The sequence below is a fragment of the Pholis gunnellus genome (assembly GCF_910591455.1).
Source record: "Pholis gunnellus genome assembly, chromosome: 3".
NCBI classification, from domain to species: Eukaryota; Metazoa; Chordata; class Actinopteri; order Perciformes; family Pholidae; genus Pholis; species Pholis gunnellus.
The window spans coordinates 11,886,792-11,902,235 of NC_136529.1; the positions used below are offsets into that span (position 1 = coordinate 11,886,792).

Here is a 15,444-nt window from a genome sequence, read left to right on the forward strand (position 1 = left end):
TGTCTCATGCAATACAAATTCATGCTTTTGGAAAATAAGCTTGTAAGCAGATTACTGCATAAAGGGATGGAGAATTTAGCTGTAAAAATAGTGGGATTATAATTTTACACAAATCTTCTAACAACATGACAATATGGCCTAAAAACACAACGGCTGAAGATCTTCCAAAGGATTGACGCAGGTGCAGAACTTCCCTCAGGCCACCGAGAAACCCACAGCATCAATTCACTCTATTCTCACAACCTCCACCTGAATGTACCACCTGCTCCAGCAGCACCAGGCCTCAATATCAAGCCAGAGGCAGGAAGGAGTCCATCATTGTTATACAGTTTTTATTCAATACTGGAGTGCCACAGTGATGTAGAGGACTACATGATGGACATAAATCCTCCTCTGCATGCCTTCAGGAGCGCTGGAAGGATTAATGGTAATTGGGAGAGATGAGTGTGTCCACTAATGGGCCGTGAAACCTAATCTATGACACTGCATTACTGCGAGGGTGAAAGATCTGTCGTGATCTGCGCTGCGATAGGCGAGGGAGTCCCAGATTTACTCGCCTGCGTCGCTAACGTCTGACACTTTAACAGCCCTCGCAAGAGCGTACGTCTTTAGGGTTTGCACACTCTCACCTTCCTGCCCAGCAGTGAATCGATATCAGTCTCTTGCTGGATTTATGTCTGGGATGCTATTTTAATGCTGTCACTGGAAACTGTTTAATACACGTTTACACCACTGGCTTGCGTATAAAAAGACATACTGTAAACATGTTTGCAGTCTTGTGTTGATATCTACATTACTGTCTTAATGTATGATGTAATGTAAGATCCTTGTTTAGATGCAAATACTGTATATTCTATCAATGTTAGCACCTATTGGTCCCTGAGCGACAATTTATAGTCTAAGTCCCTTTAATATACACTACTTACTTTTTATTTCCTCACTATTGTCGTGTTACTCTCTTTCTCCTTAACCACTTTTTAAAACCGACAGTAGCTACAGCACACACACACACAGACACACACACAGACACACACACACACACACGACAACACAACAATTCAACAGTCAAACCAGACAGCTGCTGGAGCGATGTTGACCTCGGCCCGTCCGAGGCAGAGGGACGGACAGACAGACAGAAAGAGAGAGAGCGGCAGAGTGTATCTGCGTACCGATGGCGAGTTGGGGCAGAGTGCAGCCCAGCCGCTCCGCGATTGCCTGCAGCTCTTTCAACTTCGCCTGCTGACGCCGGCCCTCCTCACTCAAGATCTTGTCCTTCAACCACTGGTAACCCTGTCGAAAACACAGCACACCTGCTCAAAAACACAGCCCTGCTCACACACTGCTGCGCCGCAGCTCCGGTGTCACCAGGGCCTGTTTTTAAACACGCGACTCTGTCTCCTGCTGTCTACACCTCAGCCAGGGAAACATGCCACAGCTACACTTACTGAAATACAAAACTTTGTGTTCATTATTATCATAAAAGTTCAAAACATTACTGAAATTTACTTTAAGTATATCCGTTTATGCTCAGCTGAGTAAAAACAGTAACGTTTACAAGTATCGTGTACATTATAATGCTATTAGTCACAAATTAGAAACCAGTAAGAATAATCAAGGAGCCGAACGACCACAAACATCCACAGACAACACTGAACCAAACAGGAAGCCGCACATTCCACACAAGTCACCAAAAGTACTGCACAACACCAAAATGGAGAACTACTTTCTTCTCTAGTAGACAGTCACTGACACACGATCCACAGATACACAACATGCCACGCCACTACACACATCAACGACACAGTGTTGCATTAAGTCAGGTGTTAGCTTCTGTGTAGCGCAGAGGTGAAGACCTGTTTGACCAAAAACCTTTTTGGGGTTAAAACTCTGGGTGTAAAAATCTTGTTTTTTCAATATTCTTAAAAACAAAAAGTTAAGTTAAATTATAAAAATAAAATAAAAGTTCCATTATGCGTATCGGAAAACAAAAGTCTTAACAAAATATAAACAAAATATTGCCTGAAATAACATACTGACTAATTTAGTTGAAGTTTAAATAGTGTTGGTATCCATAGTGTCCAATTAAATAAAAAAACATTTCAATAAGTTAGGTCACATGCTGTGCTGCTATTGCTCTGTGTGTATGTTTGTATCGTGTGTGTGCTCGTGTGCGTGCTCTAAATTGCTGGCAAACTGTGTGGAACAACAAGGCTTGGGAAGAGGTGCACAGTGCATGGCGTCAACCATGGCACGAAAACACACAGATAAGCGAGGTGTGCACAGAGTTACAGAACCTGAAAGACATAACACACACAATCAACAAACAGACAAACAAACCAGCAACCAGTAGGGAGACACAGAGTGGTGACACCAGCACGGATGATCAGATAAAGAAACCAGCAAGCAAGGTTTGACTACCTTCAGAGAGGCCCGAGAGTAGGGAGGCACCCTGCCGTCGTATTTCCCTGAGATGATACCACAGGCCAGTGGTGACCACGTCATGGCCCCCACACCTGAGAGCAAAGGACGTAATCATCATGACACCCTCACTTCCTTATAAAGTTGGAGCCCTTATTTTGTCTTTGGAAAAGGAAACACGGCTCTCTAAAATACTATAATACTAATTTAAATGTAAAACTCTGCATTGTTTGTACAGAATTTGTTACAGTCACCTGGCAGCCGCAGCCGCAGCCTATAGAGGTCGAGGTTGAGTAGACCTCAACCGAAGCCACAACTCCATTACTGCTCACCTATCTTATGGAAGAGCTCCGGTAGCTGCACCTCCACCTTCTCTCGCTGGAACATGTGGTACTCAGCCTGCTCGCAGATCGGAGGAATCTGGTTGAATTGTCGCGCCACAGAGTACGCTTCCTGAAGGAAGAAATAAAAACTAGGCTCATATACAGTAGTATGGCATAAAAGGTCATAGTATAATATGTCATCAAAAAAAAGTCATATTTTAGTATGCCATAAAAACTTCATAAATAGTGAAATATATCGTAAAAATGTCAGACTATATAAGTAGGATATATATAGTATGAGGAACATCAATGAAGATCAGGAACAGGAACATGTAATAAATTCAAATCTTTGTGATGTGAAGAATGTTGGAAATGAACATTGGCTCTGATTATTTTGGCTGGTTGTCTTCACGGACACACTGAGTCTCACCATTATCTCCATCGGGCTCCAGCGGGATGTTCCCCAGTACATGGCCATGCCTTGGTTTATCACATGGGTCATAGCTCGAACCGTTTCTGCAAGTACAAACATGCACAAATGTTAAAAAACACTATCAATGCTGGAGTGGCTCAGTTGTGTTTATAGCATTTTATATTCTCTGCTGTTTTACATTCTTTATAATGCGTCTACTATGTGTGTATCTGAGCTGTTCTGTATTATTATAAGAGACGTATTTGAGATCATTTGCAATCCAAATGGACTGAATGATTCAGGAGAGAAGTGGGAAAGATGATTTTTTTTAATGGGGAGTGATTCATACTGATGAGGGTGACATCTATTCATGACGAGGCCCACTTGAATGACATCGATGTAAAACTCCAGCAAGATTCTTTGTGATCTGCAACATGCTACAGGGGAAGATGAGAGCAGCCCAGTGAAATAAATAAGAGATGACAGGCATCTTCACAACGTTGGCAAACTGGACTACAGCTTATGTATTTCAAGCAGAGAGGGTTAAAAAGCAAGACAAGTATAAAGCCATTAGATAGGAGGTTCATTGTACGGACATATCGGTGTGACGGCGAATGAAAACCTACATTACCCAACTTTAATTTCCGTATTTTCACTGATCAAAGTGGCACTACATCAAGGAAAGATACCAAGCATGTTTGATAACGATCGGGGGTGTCCCAGACAAGATCAGGAGCACCAGAGCGCAATAAAACAGGAGCGTGTCGACCCTCAATCATCCTCCATCCCTCCATCCATCCCTCCATCCATCCACCTTGCTGATGTGTTGTTTCTGAAAAGTCTCTCTGACAACCAGATCAGCCTTCCGATCATCTAGTGGGCACTTGGCTTAAGAGGGTTTCTCTGTAAACTGACAGAACATCAGGTCACCACTTCTTCATTCTGCACACTGCCCTTCAGCTACAGCCAGAATAAAACACACCAGATGGTCCAACTCCTGTTTTGAAGACATAAACTCAAAGCCGTCCATGTGAACTGCGTGCAATCTTTAAAGGGCAGATGGGCAAGAGAATTGCCTCGACGTTTACATCAAACAACACCAGCTACTCCAGACTAACAAGACACTAAAGTATTGTGAAAGAGCCGAAGCAGTGAAGCATCAAACTGAAGGCAGGAAGGTGACCTCTGACCGAACTCCGTAACCCAAAGGGGAACTCCGACACTGGAGCAGATGCATCCAGTGTGACCAGCTGAGCCCACACACAGTTAGCGCTCTGCCATTTAAAGGTCTCCAGCATCAGTGTATATCCTCATTCTGACTGTGGAGGCGGAAGCACCAGGACAACACGTAGCATTTAAAAATAGATATTTCAGTTACAAGAGGTTTGTTTATCGGAGTCTTGGCATTGCAGTAGTCATAGAGACAGAAAAGAGGTGATGATGTGCAATATGACAAAACATAAGGACATAAGGAAAACATGGTTAAGTGTGTAAGAGAAGAAAAGTGGTGATAATTCAAAACCGATAAAGTAGAGACAATAGAATTACCTTCCATAGGTGTATTAGGGTCCGGTCTGTTCGCAAAAACCACATCCACGTAGTCTAACTGCAGTCGTTCTAGAGAAGCTTTTAAACCTAGAAATAAGAACCACAGTTAGAATAGTAATAGTGAATCTTTGTTGTGCTACATTATTATTTTCTTCATAAAACTACCTATATACTGCAGAAAACAAACGTTTTATTGTACCCAAAAGTTTCCTTGCAACGCCAAGAGTGTGTCAATTATAAAAATAAAAAGCATTGATTCCCTTAAAAGCCAAAGAATCTAATTAGGAAGCATTTTGTTGCTGCAGGTTCAGCATTTAATCCAATAACCCGTGGCGCTGCTACTTACCTTCTATAATGTGTTTTCGGGATAAACCTCTTTCAGTCTCTGCTCTAAAAAAACAAACAAAAACATTATAAACAGAATAACGACGTGACCTGGCCCCAACGATAAATCTGACAAATGTATTTTTGAAAGTACCCGACAACAAATCAGTTCGGATGACACATGATCCCATTACCAGGAGCATCAAACTAAAAACAATATACAGGAGGGTCGTTTCTCATTTGAGTCAGAGAAGCAGCCAGATGAAACTTACTTTCCACCCCAGAAGATCTTTGTTGTTATCACCAGAGTTGAACGTCTGAAAATGAAAACACATCTGTTGCAACATCTGCCAAACACTGAGAATTATAGCAAAAAAAAAACAACAACTCATGAATAGGAGCTGGTGAGATCTAAAGTCTACACAAACCATATATTATACGTCGTAACAGCAGGATGAAAAGCCCCGACACCCCCTCTGGGCAATCATGCGCTTCTACATTATTCTTTCAGTGTCACACGCAACCACATCCCACAATATGCAATATGTGTGACCGCGCCAGAACTCGACCGGCGCCAATGAACGAGTGTTCGTAGGTGTATAATCTGACAGTGCTATACCAATGTCATTCCAGGGCCGACAAAATAGACGACAAGGACTAGAGGTTCATCCATTATTCAGCCTCTTTGAGGGAGGAGGGACACAGGAGTGTGGGCATGGCACGGCTGCCCGCATTAATCTTTCATCTTCCTACCTTACTGTTCCAGTTCACAAGTTCACAACACACAGCCTCCCAATATGTGCAAGGAAGGAGATGATACAAGATTAGGGATGCTGGCTGGGGCGGAAATTAACACCCCCCCTCCACCACCAAACTCAATTCCAGTGTGCCTCATACCTCCATCCTTTCTTCTTTATGATGTTTCCGAGCACCACCTCTGCCCTGTGAAGCAGACGGAGAGAAGATTAAATACAGATAGTTTTGAAATGATAAGAGCGTTGACACCTGACTGAGGCATGATTTTAAATGAAAGAAAGCAGTCCAACTCTTCACACATACTGGATAATGCATAAAGGAGCTTTCAGTGGGAAGAGCACCTGTTTAGGACTGGTATGTGTGGGAATTAGCTGCTAGGTCAGAGCCAGCAGAGCCTTGGACCAGCTGTGCTGCGGAGCCACTACTATGTCACTCATTAGCAGCCACAGGGGTGCTAATGAGTGACATTATGATCAACATGGGGCTCATTAGGGCTGGGCAAAGACCTGTCAGCAGGATCTCTCTCCAGTCCTCTTACTCTGTGTCTCACATGAAAGGTATTTGGACGCTCCTTAGAGAAAAGAAACAATGCAACTACAGACATTTCTTTTGGATTCATTTTGGGTGCACTGATGAATAAAGCCAGCTGCTCTAATCGATGCAGTTTTAAAATACATTTGTTGTATTTATTTTATTGTGTCAGAAGTGTTCTTGGAATCTACAAGGACCATCGTTTATCTCACTTATGACAGCACATTAGTGTTGCTGCTATTCTGAGTGTCGGACTTGTGCTTATGGTAATCAGAATTCTTTAAGCAAAGCTTCAAAACAATCACTAGTTTCAGCTTTTTAGGTGAGAAAATCATCTGCAGATGAATGGAATTAAATTAAAGGAACAACTAGTTGCAGCCCTAGTCTGGCTGGCGGGAAAGTTACCGTGGAGCGAGATGGCCAGACAGCGAGCTAATAACTCCTGTTTTTACTTTAGGGTGGACGACACACAAGTGATTAAATTATATAAAATAGATGTTTATTTGGAAAGCTTTCAGATTTCCAGAAATTCTACAATGGATGTCACTTTCTTAATGCATTATTACTGAGAAACAAACTGTCACTCATTTTGTAAATATAATATTTAATTAATTAACCTCTTAATGAGGGTGTGAAATCTTTACTTAATAAACATTTAACAATTAAACATTTCACACCCTCATCTCCCTCCAATTTTACCCTGTATATATATATATATATTTGTATCTTTCTTCTCCCCGACAGGACGAGTTATTGAAGGTTAACTACATTATCTTTTTTATGTGATTCTACACATTTTGTACATTCCCAACCACATTCATACACTGATGGCAGGGGCTGACATACAAGGCGCCGACCTGCCAATCAGGATCTAACCATTCACACACACTACATCGTGCCCAAGGACACGCACAAATATATATATATATATATATATATATATATATATATATATATATATATATATATATATATATATATATATATATTTATTGTGCCTCTTGTTTTATGACGTATTAAAAAATACCGGTACGATCTGCTGATCCAAAAAGCAGCACAAGTACTACTACTAGCCATATTAGACCCTGCCAGCTGGACTCAGTGTGCCTTGAGCAGGTTCACTTTCTTCATTCATTCATTCATTCATTCATTAATTGGGTCTTTGTTCCAGCGCCGAGTTGATGTGATGACTTGTGACAGAAACTAACAACATAATGTTGCATTATTCATGCTTTTACAATATTTTATTACTTTTAGATTTCTGTAATTATGCTTCCAATTTGTCACTGGTTTCAGACAATATCATGCAATTACTATGCATCGAGAGCGAAATGCCTAAGCCTGAAATAAATGACTTGCATACTTTTAAATGCTTTGCTGCCATATGTGTTGGCTGATAACAGCAGCTCCACGGGACACACAGAGCATGTTTATTTGAGCAATTACACATTTATATTTATATTTCTGAGAAACAGAAGCCTGCATATTGCAAAGGATACGCTGGTTAAGAATCACAATCAATATCTAAATATCTGTATGTGCTGAATGTTTGTTTGATGACCACAACACGCATGCCAAACAAACAGCCGACTGCCATGTGTTGTGCATGAGCAGAACGAGGAGTGTGAGCGCAGCTTACAAACCTCCACGCTCGCAACACAGAGTCAAGGTTACAGCAGCCGACTGTACAGCCACCAGCACCACTTTACGTACTATAAGTCTGACTGATGAAGCAATCGCAGTAAGCCAGTACCAAGGACTTCACATGAAAGCTTCTTTTTCCCCCATTCTGATGAGCAAAGTGTGTGATTTGTTCTACTCTCGTGTATGTGTGTAATATAAGCTCCTCTTCGCTGCTTTGCAGCGGACGTTATCTGGATTAACACCTGTGCAACACATACCGAGCGGTGTGACATGCCGTCACAAACATTTGCACGTGTCGTAACAGATTTGTCCGTTCTCGCAAACTGTAGTCTGTTTTATGGAGGCGCGATGATCAAAGTCATTGTTGGTAAAACTTCTGTTTCAAAGATCAATTTTTTTTGGTCCTCCATCCTAAAACAACAACCCCCCCCCCCCCCCCCCCCCGGAATACTGAAGCATGTAGTGATGACGTTCAGCATACAACAGCTGCTGAGGAAAACCACAGAGAGATGCTGCATGTTTCTCGTCTTTTTGTTTTGTTTTGATTGACTCTGACGCATCTCCCCAAACATAAGGGCAAAACTAGGCTATTCTTGGGAGGATTAAAAAAAAAAAAGGAGTTGTTTCTGTTAATCAGAGATACTGTTTGCAAAGGATAATCCCCTAGATTATTTCAAAGCACCCAAATTACTACAGAGACAGATTAATCCATGCTGGTATTTGAAGCATCACTATAAACAGCAATAAGGCAGCACTAGGCTGCTTTCTGAAGTTAAAAATATCAACACTGGCTGTCCTGTAAATTTAGACCATGACTATGAATATCTGAACCCTCGTGAATGCAACAATGGTGGCGGTGGTGGTGATGAAAAGGACAAACTTAATTTCAGGTTGAAGATCAAGGGTGGAGACATAAATCTCTTGCGTCCACTGTCTGAAAACTATTCAGTCTCATGGAAAACCTTTGACAGTGATCATATGGATTGTGCAGTACAAAGGACTTTATTCCTGGAAAGACACAATGAATTATTAAAGTAATTTAGGGCTGCAACTAACGATTATTTTAATAATCGATTAATCTGTCGATTATTTGTTCGATTAATCGATGAATCGGATAAAAAAACAAAAAAGCATTAATTTCTAACCCTTTTTTCAAAAACAGAGCTGACAGTGTAAATTCACAGTGCAAAACATCTTCAGAAAGTGCACAAACTGGTTGCTTGAACATCCCTGAGCTGTTAAAGTAATAATTTAAAAAAAGAAATGGACTAATATCAGGAGTGGGGTTCAGTGGGTTACCCAACATACTCTGTCTCTTATCACCTACAAGTATAACAGTACTTTAATGAGTTAACTGAATAAACTTTACCGTGTTCGCCTGGTAGACCAGCAGTAGAATAACAGAATGGGAAGAAAAAAATCGTTGTTTTCACCCGCCATTTCTCATCTTTCTGAGCTCCGCTTAACTTCCGGTTTAATGGTCATGTTACAAAAACAAAAGCTCGTCTATCATAAGTAAAACAACGGCGAAGCAGTTACGAGTTTAACACAAGGTACCCAAAATGGCAATACATGTAATGTATTATAATTGCAGAAATAAACAAAAAATAATACAAATCGCGTAAATCAACTTCCGGTGTTGTCATGGCAACGTTTATACGCCGGTCAGCGTCAGCTACAGAACCGGAGTCCTATTCCATTATTCCGAGCTGCGGTGTTCAGGCGACCGGGCCTGCTGTGAACACTCAAACATCTCCACGACTTATTGAGTGGCGTAATAATCGCGCGACACAACAAATCGATAATGAAATTCGTTGCCAACTCTTTTGATAATCGATTTTTATCGATTTTATCGATTCGTTGTTGCAGCCCTAAAGTAATTTCTCACAACTTGACTAGCTCAAACAAAGTCCAATTGTACAAGAATGATGTAAAAGCCTCTGCACGTCACACTGGAACTATTTGCGTGGGTACACACCTGGTACTCAAGCCTTCTATATCATCTCTACCTGCTGCTTTTATGGTTTTGGTAATATGTGGTGTTGGTGCTCACTGCTATGTGACCTGTGGCTCAGGATATACTCACTTCCCAGCAGCGTAGACTTCCGCTGTGTCAAACAGATTGATGCCATTTTCATAGGCCAGAGTCATCAGCTGCTCTGCCATCTGTTGAGAGATCAGGGGAGAAGGCACAGAGAGGGGGAAGGATGGGGTGAGGGACCGCTGATGTGAGGTGGTAAGACTTCAATTATTAGTAAGACAAAAAAAGGCTTCCGTGGCTTTGCCTTCCTATAACGTGTTTATTCTCTGACTGTGGACTCCCTCCGGCAATATGATTTCTCTACAAGTATAGATAGGCTTCTGGAGCAACCCAGGATGGGCCAGATCATGTGGAGGGTTTCCATTCCCCAGCTTTGACTGATGGAGGATGACAAAATCCATCTGCTCTCACCTCATCCGTTATCTGTCCACCGAACGTCACCCATGTTCCTACAGAGGTCGACAGGGAGGTGGGGTCAGAGTGCAAGTATAGAAACATACATGTGCACACAGATGAGCAAGTGAACAGTGATACTCTGTAAGTTCTGCACAAGTGTAACAAGAAACGATCTAGCTTAAAAAAAAGACAGTTTGGATCGTATATTTGAGCCATTTCTACTACTGGAACTTCCCACAGAACTACACTCTGTGTAAACAGACTCGTTTCTTCCTATTTGAGGATAAAGGACCGTGGGGTTATGAATTCCCCTCACAAATCTGCTAGACAAATTCTTTGGCTGTGCAGCAAACGTCTCAGTGTGTCTCATGATCAAAAAGTCTCTTACCTAATCCAAGGCAGGACACCCGCAGACCTGACTTCCCAAGATTTCTGTCAAAACAGAGAGAATTACATTAGCATTGATGCAGCACTAAGGTGGCAGTGATTTGTGGTATATATTGCACTCCGGCGATGGCTATGACCATTAGAGTAGGACTTTAAGCCTCATTTGTAAATTGATTTGAGTGATTGATAAATACATAAACAACCCCATCACTCCTTTGTAATGCCAGGAAAGCCTGTTACTGCAATGGAAGCTTAAAGTTATGGAAGCTGACAAGAACAGGGGTTTTGTACGGATGTCAGTGCTGACACATCTATGTTGGATACGTTAGGAAGGAGAGTAACACGTGTGCTGACAATGAGTGTGTGTGTGTGTGTGCAGTGAAATGTCAGAGAGAAAGTGGGTCTTAAGCAGCCCCACCATGACATCCACTGAAATTTCTCACAGCACACCAGGATCCCTCAGCCGCCATCTGACTAAAATCCCCCCACAGCAATACGGAAGCTTGACTACTGACAACAACTTGCTCCTAAAGCTGGCGTCTCTGAGCCTATCACAGCGCAGACAGACCCCTCTGCTGACAATCACAGCATTGGTTTGAGAACTTTTAACATTTTCTAAGACAGACGCCAAGTTAAAAGGCAACACAGAAATAATGGATCTGGTTGAATTTGCGGATGTATTCTTTTTCAGGAGGAAGTTGCAGTTTATCTTCAGACTATAATAGTTTCATTTTATCGCTGATCTGGGAAATGATTAAACATACACATGAAGTGTGCTACCTCTGGTCAACCTATTTCAAGAAATAAGCTGGCAGTGTAAAGAGATAAAAGAAATGTGGCTTCAGAGATGATGTAACATGTGAAGGAGTCAAAGTGAGCGTGTGGGAGGATATATAATATATTTTTATAAGACTGCCTATATAGAAATACAGTACAAAAAGAGCAGAGGGGGACAGAGGATAGGTGTGCTCTGTGTGTGCAGATGTGTGTGTTTTATGACTGCATGTTTGAGTGGGACTGTGTGTGTGTGGGTGTTTTGTGAAGCCATGATAAGATTGCTGAATTGCTGCGCTGACTAACAAAACACTTCAATGTGGTCTGAACACAGAGTCCCCCAAAACAAATGACTAAACCGTTTAAAATAAATATGGAAATCTCAACAGTATCACATATCCCTCCAAGTAGGCTACATTTGTGTTGAATTGAAACAAATAAAGGCTCTTAAAATGCTTTAAGTTTCTTTTTGATGCATCTCCATACACATTCCATTATGGAAGAGTTAATCCGTTAAATGTTCACTTTATCATTCAACCTCATTAGTTCCACTCTGTCTTCACTGAACCACCACGGATGCTGGCAGAGTCTCTCCTTTCATTTGTACTCTTTGTTTTCTGACTCAAGATCTATTTCAAATCACAACAAAAGTCAACCTTCAGCCATCAGAGGTTTCAGTGCGATCGAGTGATATTGAAAGAAACTAATGAAATCATATCCAGTTGGTGTATTTGCAAAGTGAAGCATTTGGGTCAAAAATATTCACAACAAAGAGCCTCATTAAAACGATATGACTTGGTCAGTGAGGTCTGTAATCGTGTTATAGTTTGAATCCGAGAGCACGATGATGTCATAGGCGACGGGCTGACTTATAAGCAAACACTGTCAGTCATGAGGGAGACGAGAGAAAGATAAGGGAGTCCAGTGGGACCACACATGCCCCTACGGTGCAACAGTGTAACAAGGTTAACACACGTCCCCCCTCTGGCAAACCACTAGAGCCGATCTACAATGAACTGCTACTTAATTGCATGAGTGAAATGCCCCCTCGGGCATCGGGCAACGTCAGAAACCAAGATAACCAAAAGCAGCTTACTGACCAAAAGTGTTAATGGAGCATATTTGCCAGTGTTTATAAAGATGAACGAAGACACTTGTCTGGGTGCAAAATAGCTTCTTCACTCAAAATTCATCTTGACTGAACCCTTTAGTAGAGTTTGTCTCTGAACACTGTCGAGTGCTACTGCGCCGAGTCTGCTTCAAGCCTTGCACTCGTCCAGATTTTAACACCTAATGTGATTAAATGAATTAGTGTTGCTTAATGTGTTAATACACGGTGCACAAGCATGTTCAGAAAAAGAGATGCACAGTAAACCTGTCAAATGAGATACTTCAAACTGGGAGCAACTGGATACAAGAGCTTCCTGATTTTCACCATTTTCATCAGCATGTTAGGGCTTGTCACACAGCGAAGCTTACTGTATAAGCATGCTTTAAACATTAACACTGCACATACAGTACCAGTGCATTTCAGCAAAAATAAGTAACCAGGCTATCAGACTACACAGCTCTAACCTTGCAATTGTTCTTGTTGTAAGGATGTCCCTTTGTCAGCAAATTGTTGTGTTCAATATTTCACTAGACTGGCCTTGAATACTGCATCGTGCGTTGCTGCAATGACCCTCAGCCAGTAAGCAGGCAGGTGTCAGGTTGCTGCTGAGCCTCAGCAGACCTGAGCCACAACAGTGAAGTCATCTCTCACACCCTCCTCCATAATGAAGGAGACAGGCACAGCACAGAACCGGACCGCAACAGCACTGCAGCCGCAGGGCCAACACCTGATGAGACACACAGTGACCGTAGCACATGTCCAGTCCGGTTGTTTACTTTGAAATACTAGGAAACCTTTCTCGGAGTTAACATTAGCCTTCTGATCCCAGTAGCCTGAAGCTCAAGTGGACAAGGCAAGGTTTTCATGTTGGTATGTTGGTTTATTTGATTAAGGGTGGCTTGGAGATCTATTTGGGGCTTGTTTACACACAGGTTCCATTTCACTTTAGCTCGACACAATGAATCCTGCTCGTCTATGTCAATCTTTCAGCTCTGCTGACGACTTTGGCTGCCATTGATGGAAGCTGACTTGTGGCAAATAGTGGAGGTCATTTTCCTTTAAGGTCAACAGGGACGGGGCATATCAGAGCTCACCTGACCTTTCAGTCAGGTGTTACTGATCGATTGTTTCTTATTGGGTTGTTGTCTCTGGTAGAAAAATATGAAATAGGTAAAAAAAGAAAGATATATTCTATTTATTCTTGCCAATAGTTAGTTATATTTAAGCACTGTTAACTGCATGATTCATGAGTCATTATGGAATCAATTTATTATCCTGAATGGTGCAAAACATTTTACTAACCAACCGAAGAAACATTCAAGGACAGATAAATAACAATTAGATGCGCCTCATTGAAACAAGGCACATGCACAGCGCGCATGAAAACTGCATGATCACCACTGAATAACCAGCACAAAACTGACTGGTCGCTCGTACAGTTGACAGAAAAGCAAACTGCGTATTGTGTTTAAACACTCTGACATATGAACAGTTTTAAGGTGAAGGCTGGAGCTGCTTCAAACTGTTGTGACGCAAGACATAACTCTAGTAACTTCCCAACAAGCAATAAAGAAAAACAGGTGTAAAAAAAAAATCATTATTATGCCTTTTGTCATCTAAATCCAGTCAAAACTGTTAAAACCTAAAACTAGCCAGAAGATATTTTTTTTGTTTATTTCAGCAAGACAGAAAACAGCAACCTGCTAAAGACACATCTGCTGTTCCAGCAAAAACAACAAATTCTCAGGATGCGAGTCGGTGACGAGTTCAGACTACTGTTGCACCTTTAAATCATAACTTATACAGAGCATCAACTAAAGACCCATCATGTCAAATCTGCTCGAATTATGCGTTTTAAAAACAATGGTAGAGGGATTTAAACCACCGTAGGAGCAGATCTACATCACTTCTTTGCCGACTAAAAGCTCTATACCCATAAAATCTGCTCTGATGGCGTGTGGAGAGAAAACGACACCAAACGTCGGCACAGTTAAGTTTCAGTACAGTGTGAAAGTACAGCATCGGGAAGGTATGGAGGCATGGAGTCGGCAGACTGAGTGGGAGAGAGGACTTGAAGTCAATGTCAGTGGACAGGACAGGACAGGGTGATGAATGAGGAAACAAGGTCACAGAGCCGTAAAAAAGGAACGTGTTGAGAGATATGTTCACCAAGCAGAACTATTAATACCACCCCCATCGTGGCTTCAACTTCAGAAAAAAACACGGACCGAATGCCACTAGCTCGTGTTGGCTGCAGGTGGTTTTCCTCCTCCATTCGCCTTTATGTAACATCCATTCCACTTTCAGGAAAGAGCGACGGCTGAGAATATTGGATTAGAAATGTCCTGACTAGGCAGTACGATAGAGGAGGAAAAGTGTGAGCCCCTTTGCTCTGAAAATGCTGATTGTACACATTAACGCGGATTAAAGGAACATTTGACCATTATCAGCTGAACCGTAACAAGCATGCCGTTTGCTAGCGCTATTTATCCAATCATCTTGCACTCACCTCACTGGCATGCAGCATGAATGGTTGTGCACTTCATTCTGCAGCATTCTGCCACGAGGCTCTATTTACTTGCTGCCAGCTGGATGACCTTTTTTTGAAACTCTATAAACACAAAAAACTCAATCCTTGTTTCAGATCAAGCCCAAGATGGATCTGCGGGGGTGCAAGTTGTGACTGGAGGTGAATGGATAAAGACTTTTTCCTGAGAAAATGTTGTTTTAAAATGAATAGTTTGGACATTTTGGGAAACACATCTGTTTTCTTTAAAAA

General features: G+C 41.7%; 1 protein-coding gene across 4 annotated transcripts in view; it reads right to left on the reverse strand.

Moving 5' to 3' along the window:
* The window catches only part of kcnab2a (potassium voltage-gated channel subfamily A regulatory beta subunit 2a), a gene marked incomplete at its 5' end in the record, with an annotated part of 40,914 nt that overhangs the window by 3,124 nt on the left and 22,346 nt on the right, over window positions 1-15,444 (reverse strand). For 3 of the 4 annotated variants that reach the window (XM_079186135.1, XM_079186134.1, XM_079186137.1), the window contains 11 exons: window positions 1,170-1,290; window positions 2,419-2,513; window positions 2,751-2,871; window positions 3,172-3,257; window positions 4,702-4,788; window positions 5,048-5,091; window positions 5,298-5,342; window positions 5,923-5,967; window positions 10,043-10,122; window positions 10,409-10,446; window positions 10,782-10,825. In XM_079186135.1, coding sequence (XP_079042261.1) covers window positions 1,170-1,290; window positions 2,419-2,513; window positions 2,751-2,871; window positions 3,172-3,257; window positions 4,702-4,788; window positions 5,048-5,091; window positions 5,298-5,342; window positions 5,923-5,967; window positions 10,043-10,122; window positions 10,409-10,446; window positions 10,782-10,825 — 806 coding nt within the window. Of the gene's footprint in view, window positions 1-1,169; window positions 1,291-2,418; window positions 2,514-2,750; window positions 2,872-3,171; window positions 3,277-4,675; window positions 4,789-5,047; window positions 5,092-5,297; window positions 5,343-5,922; window positions 5,968-10,042; window positions 10,123-10,408; window positions 10,447-10,781; window positions 10,826-15,444 lie in introns of all 4 variants that reach the window. The other variant, XM_079186136.1, reaches the window with a different exon arrangement.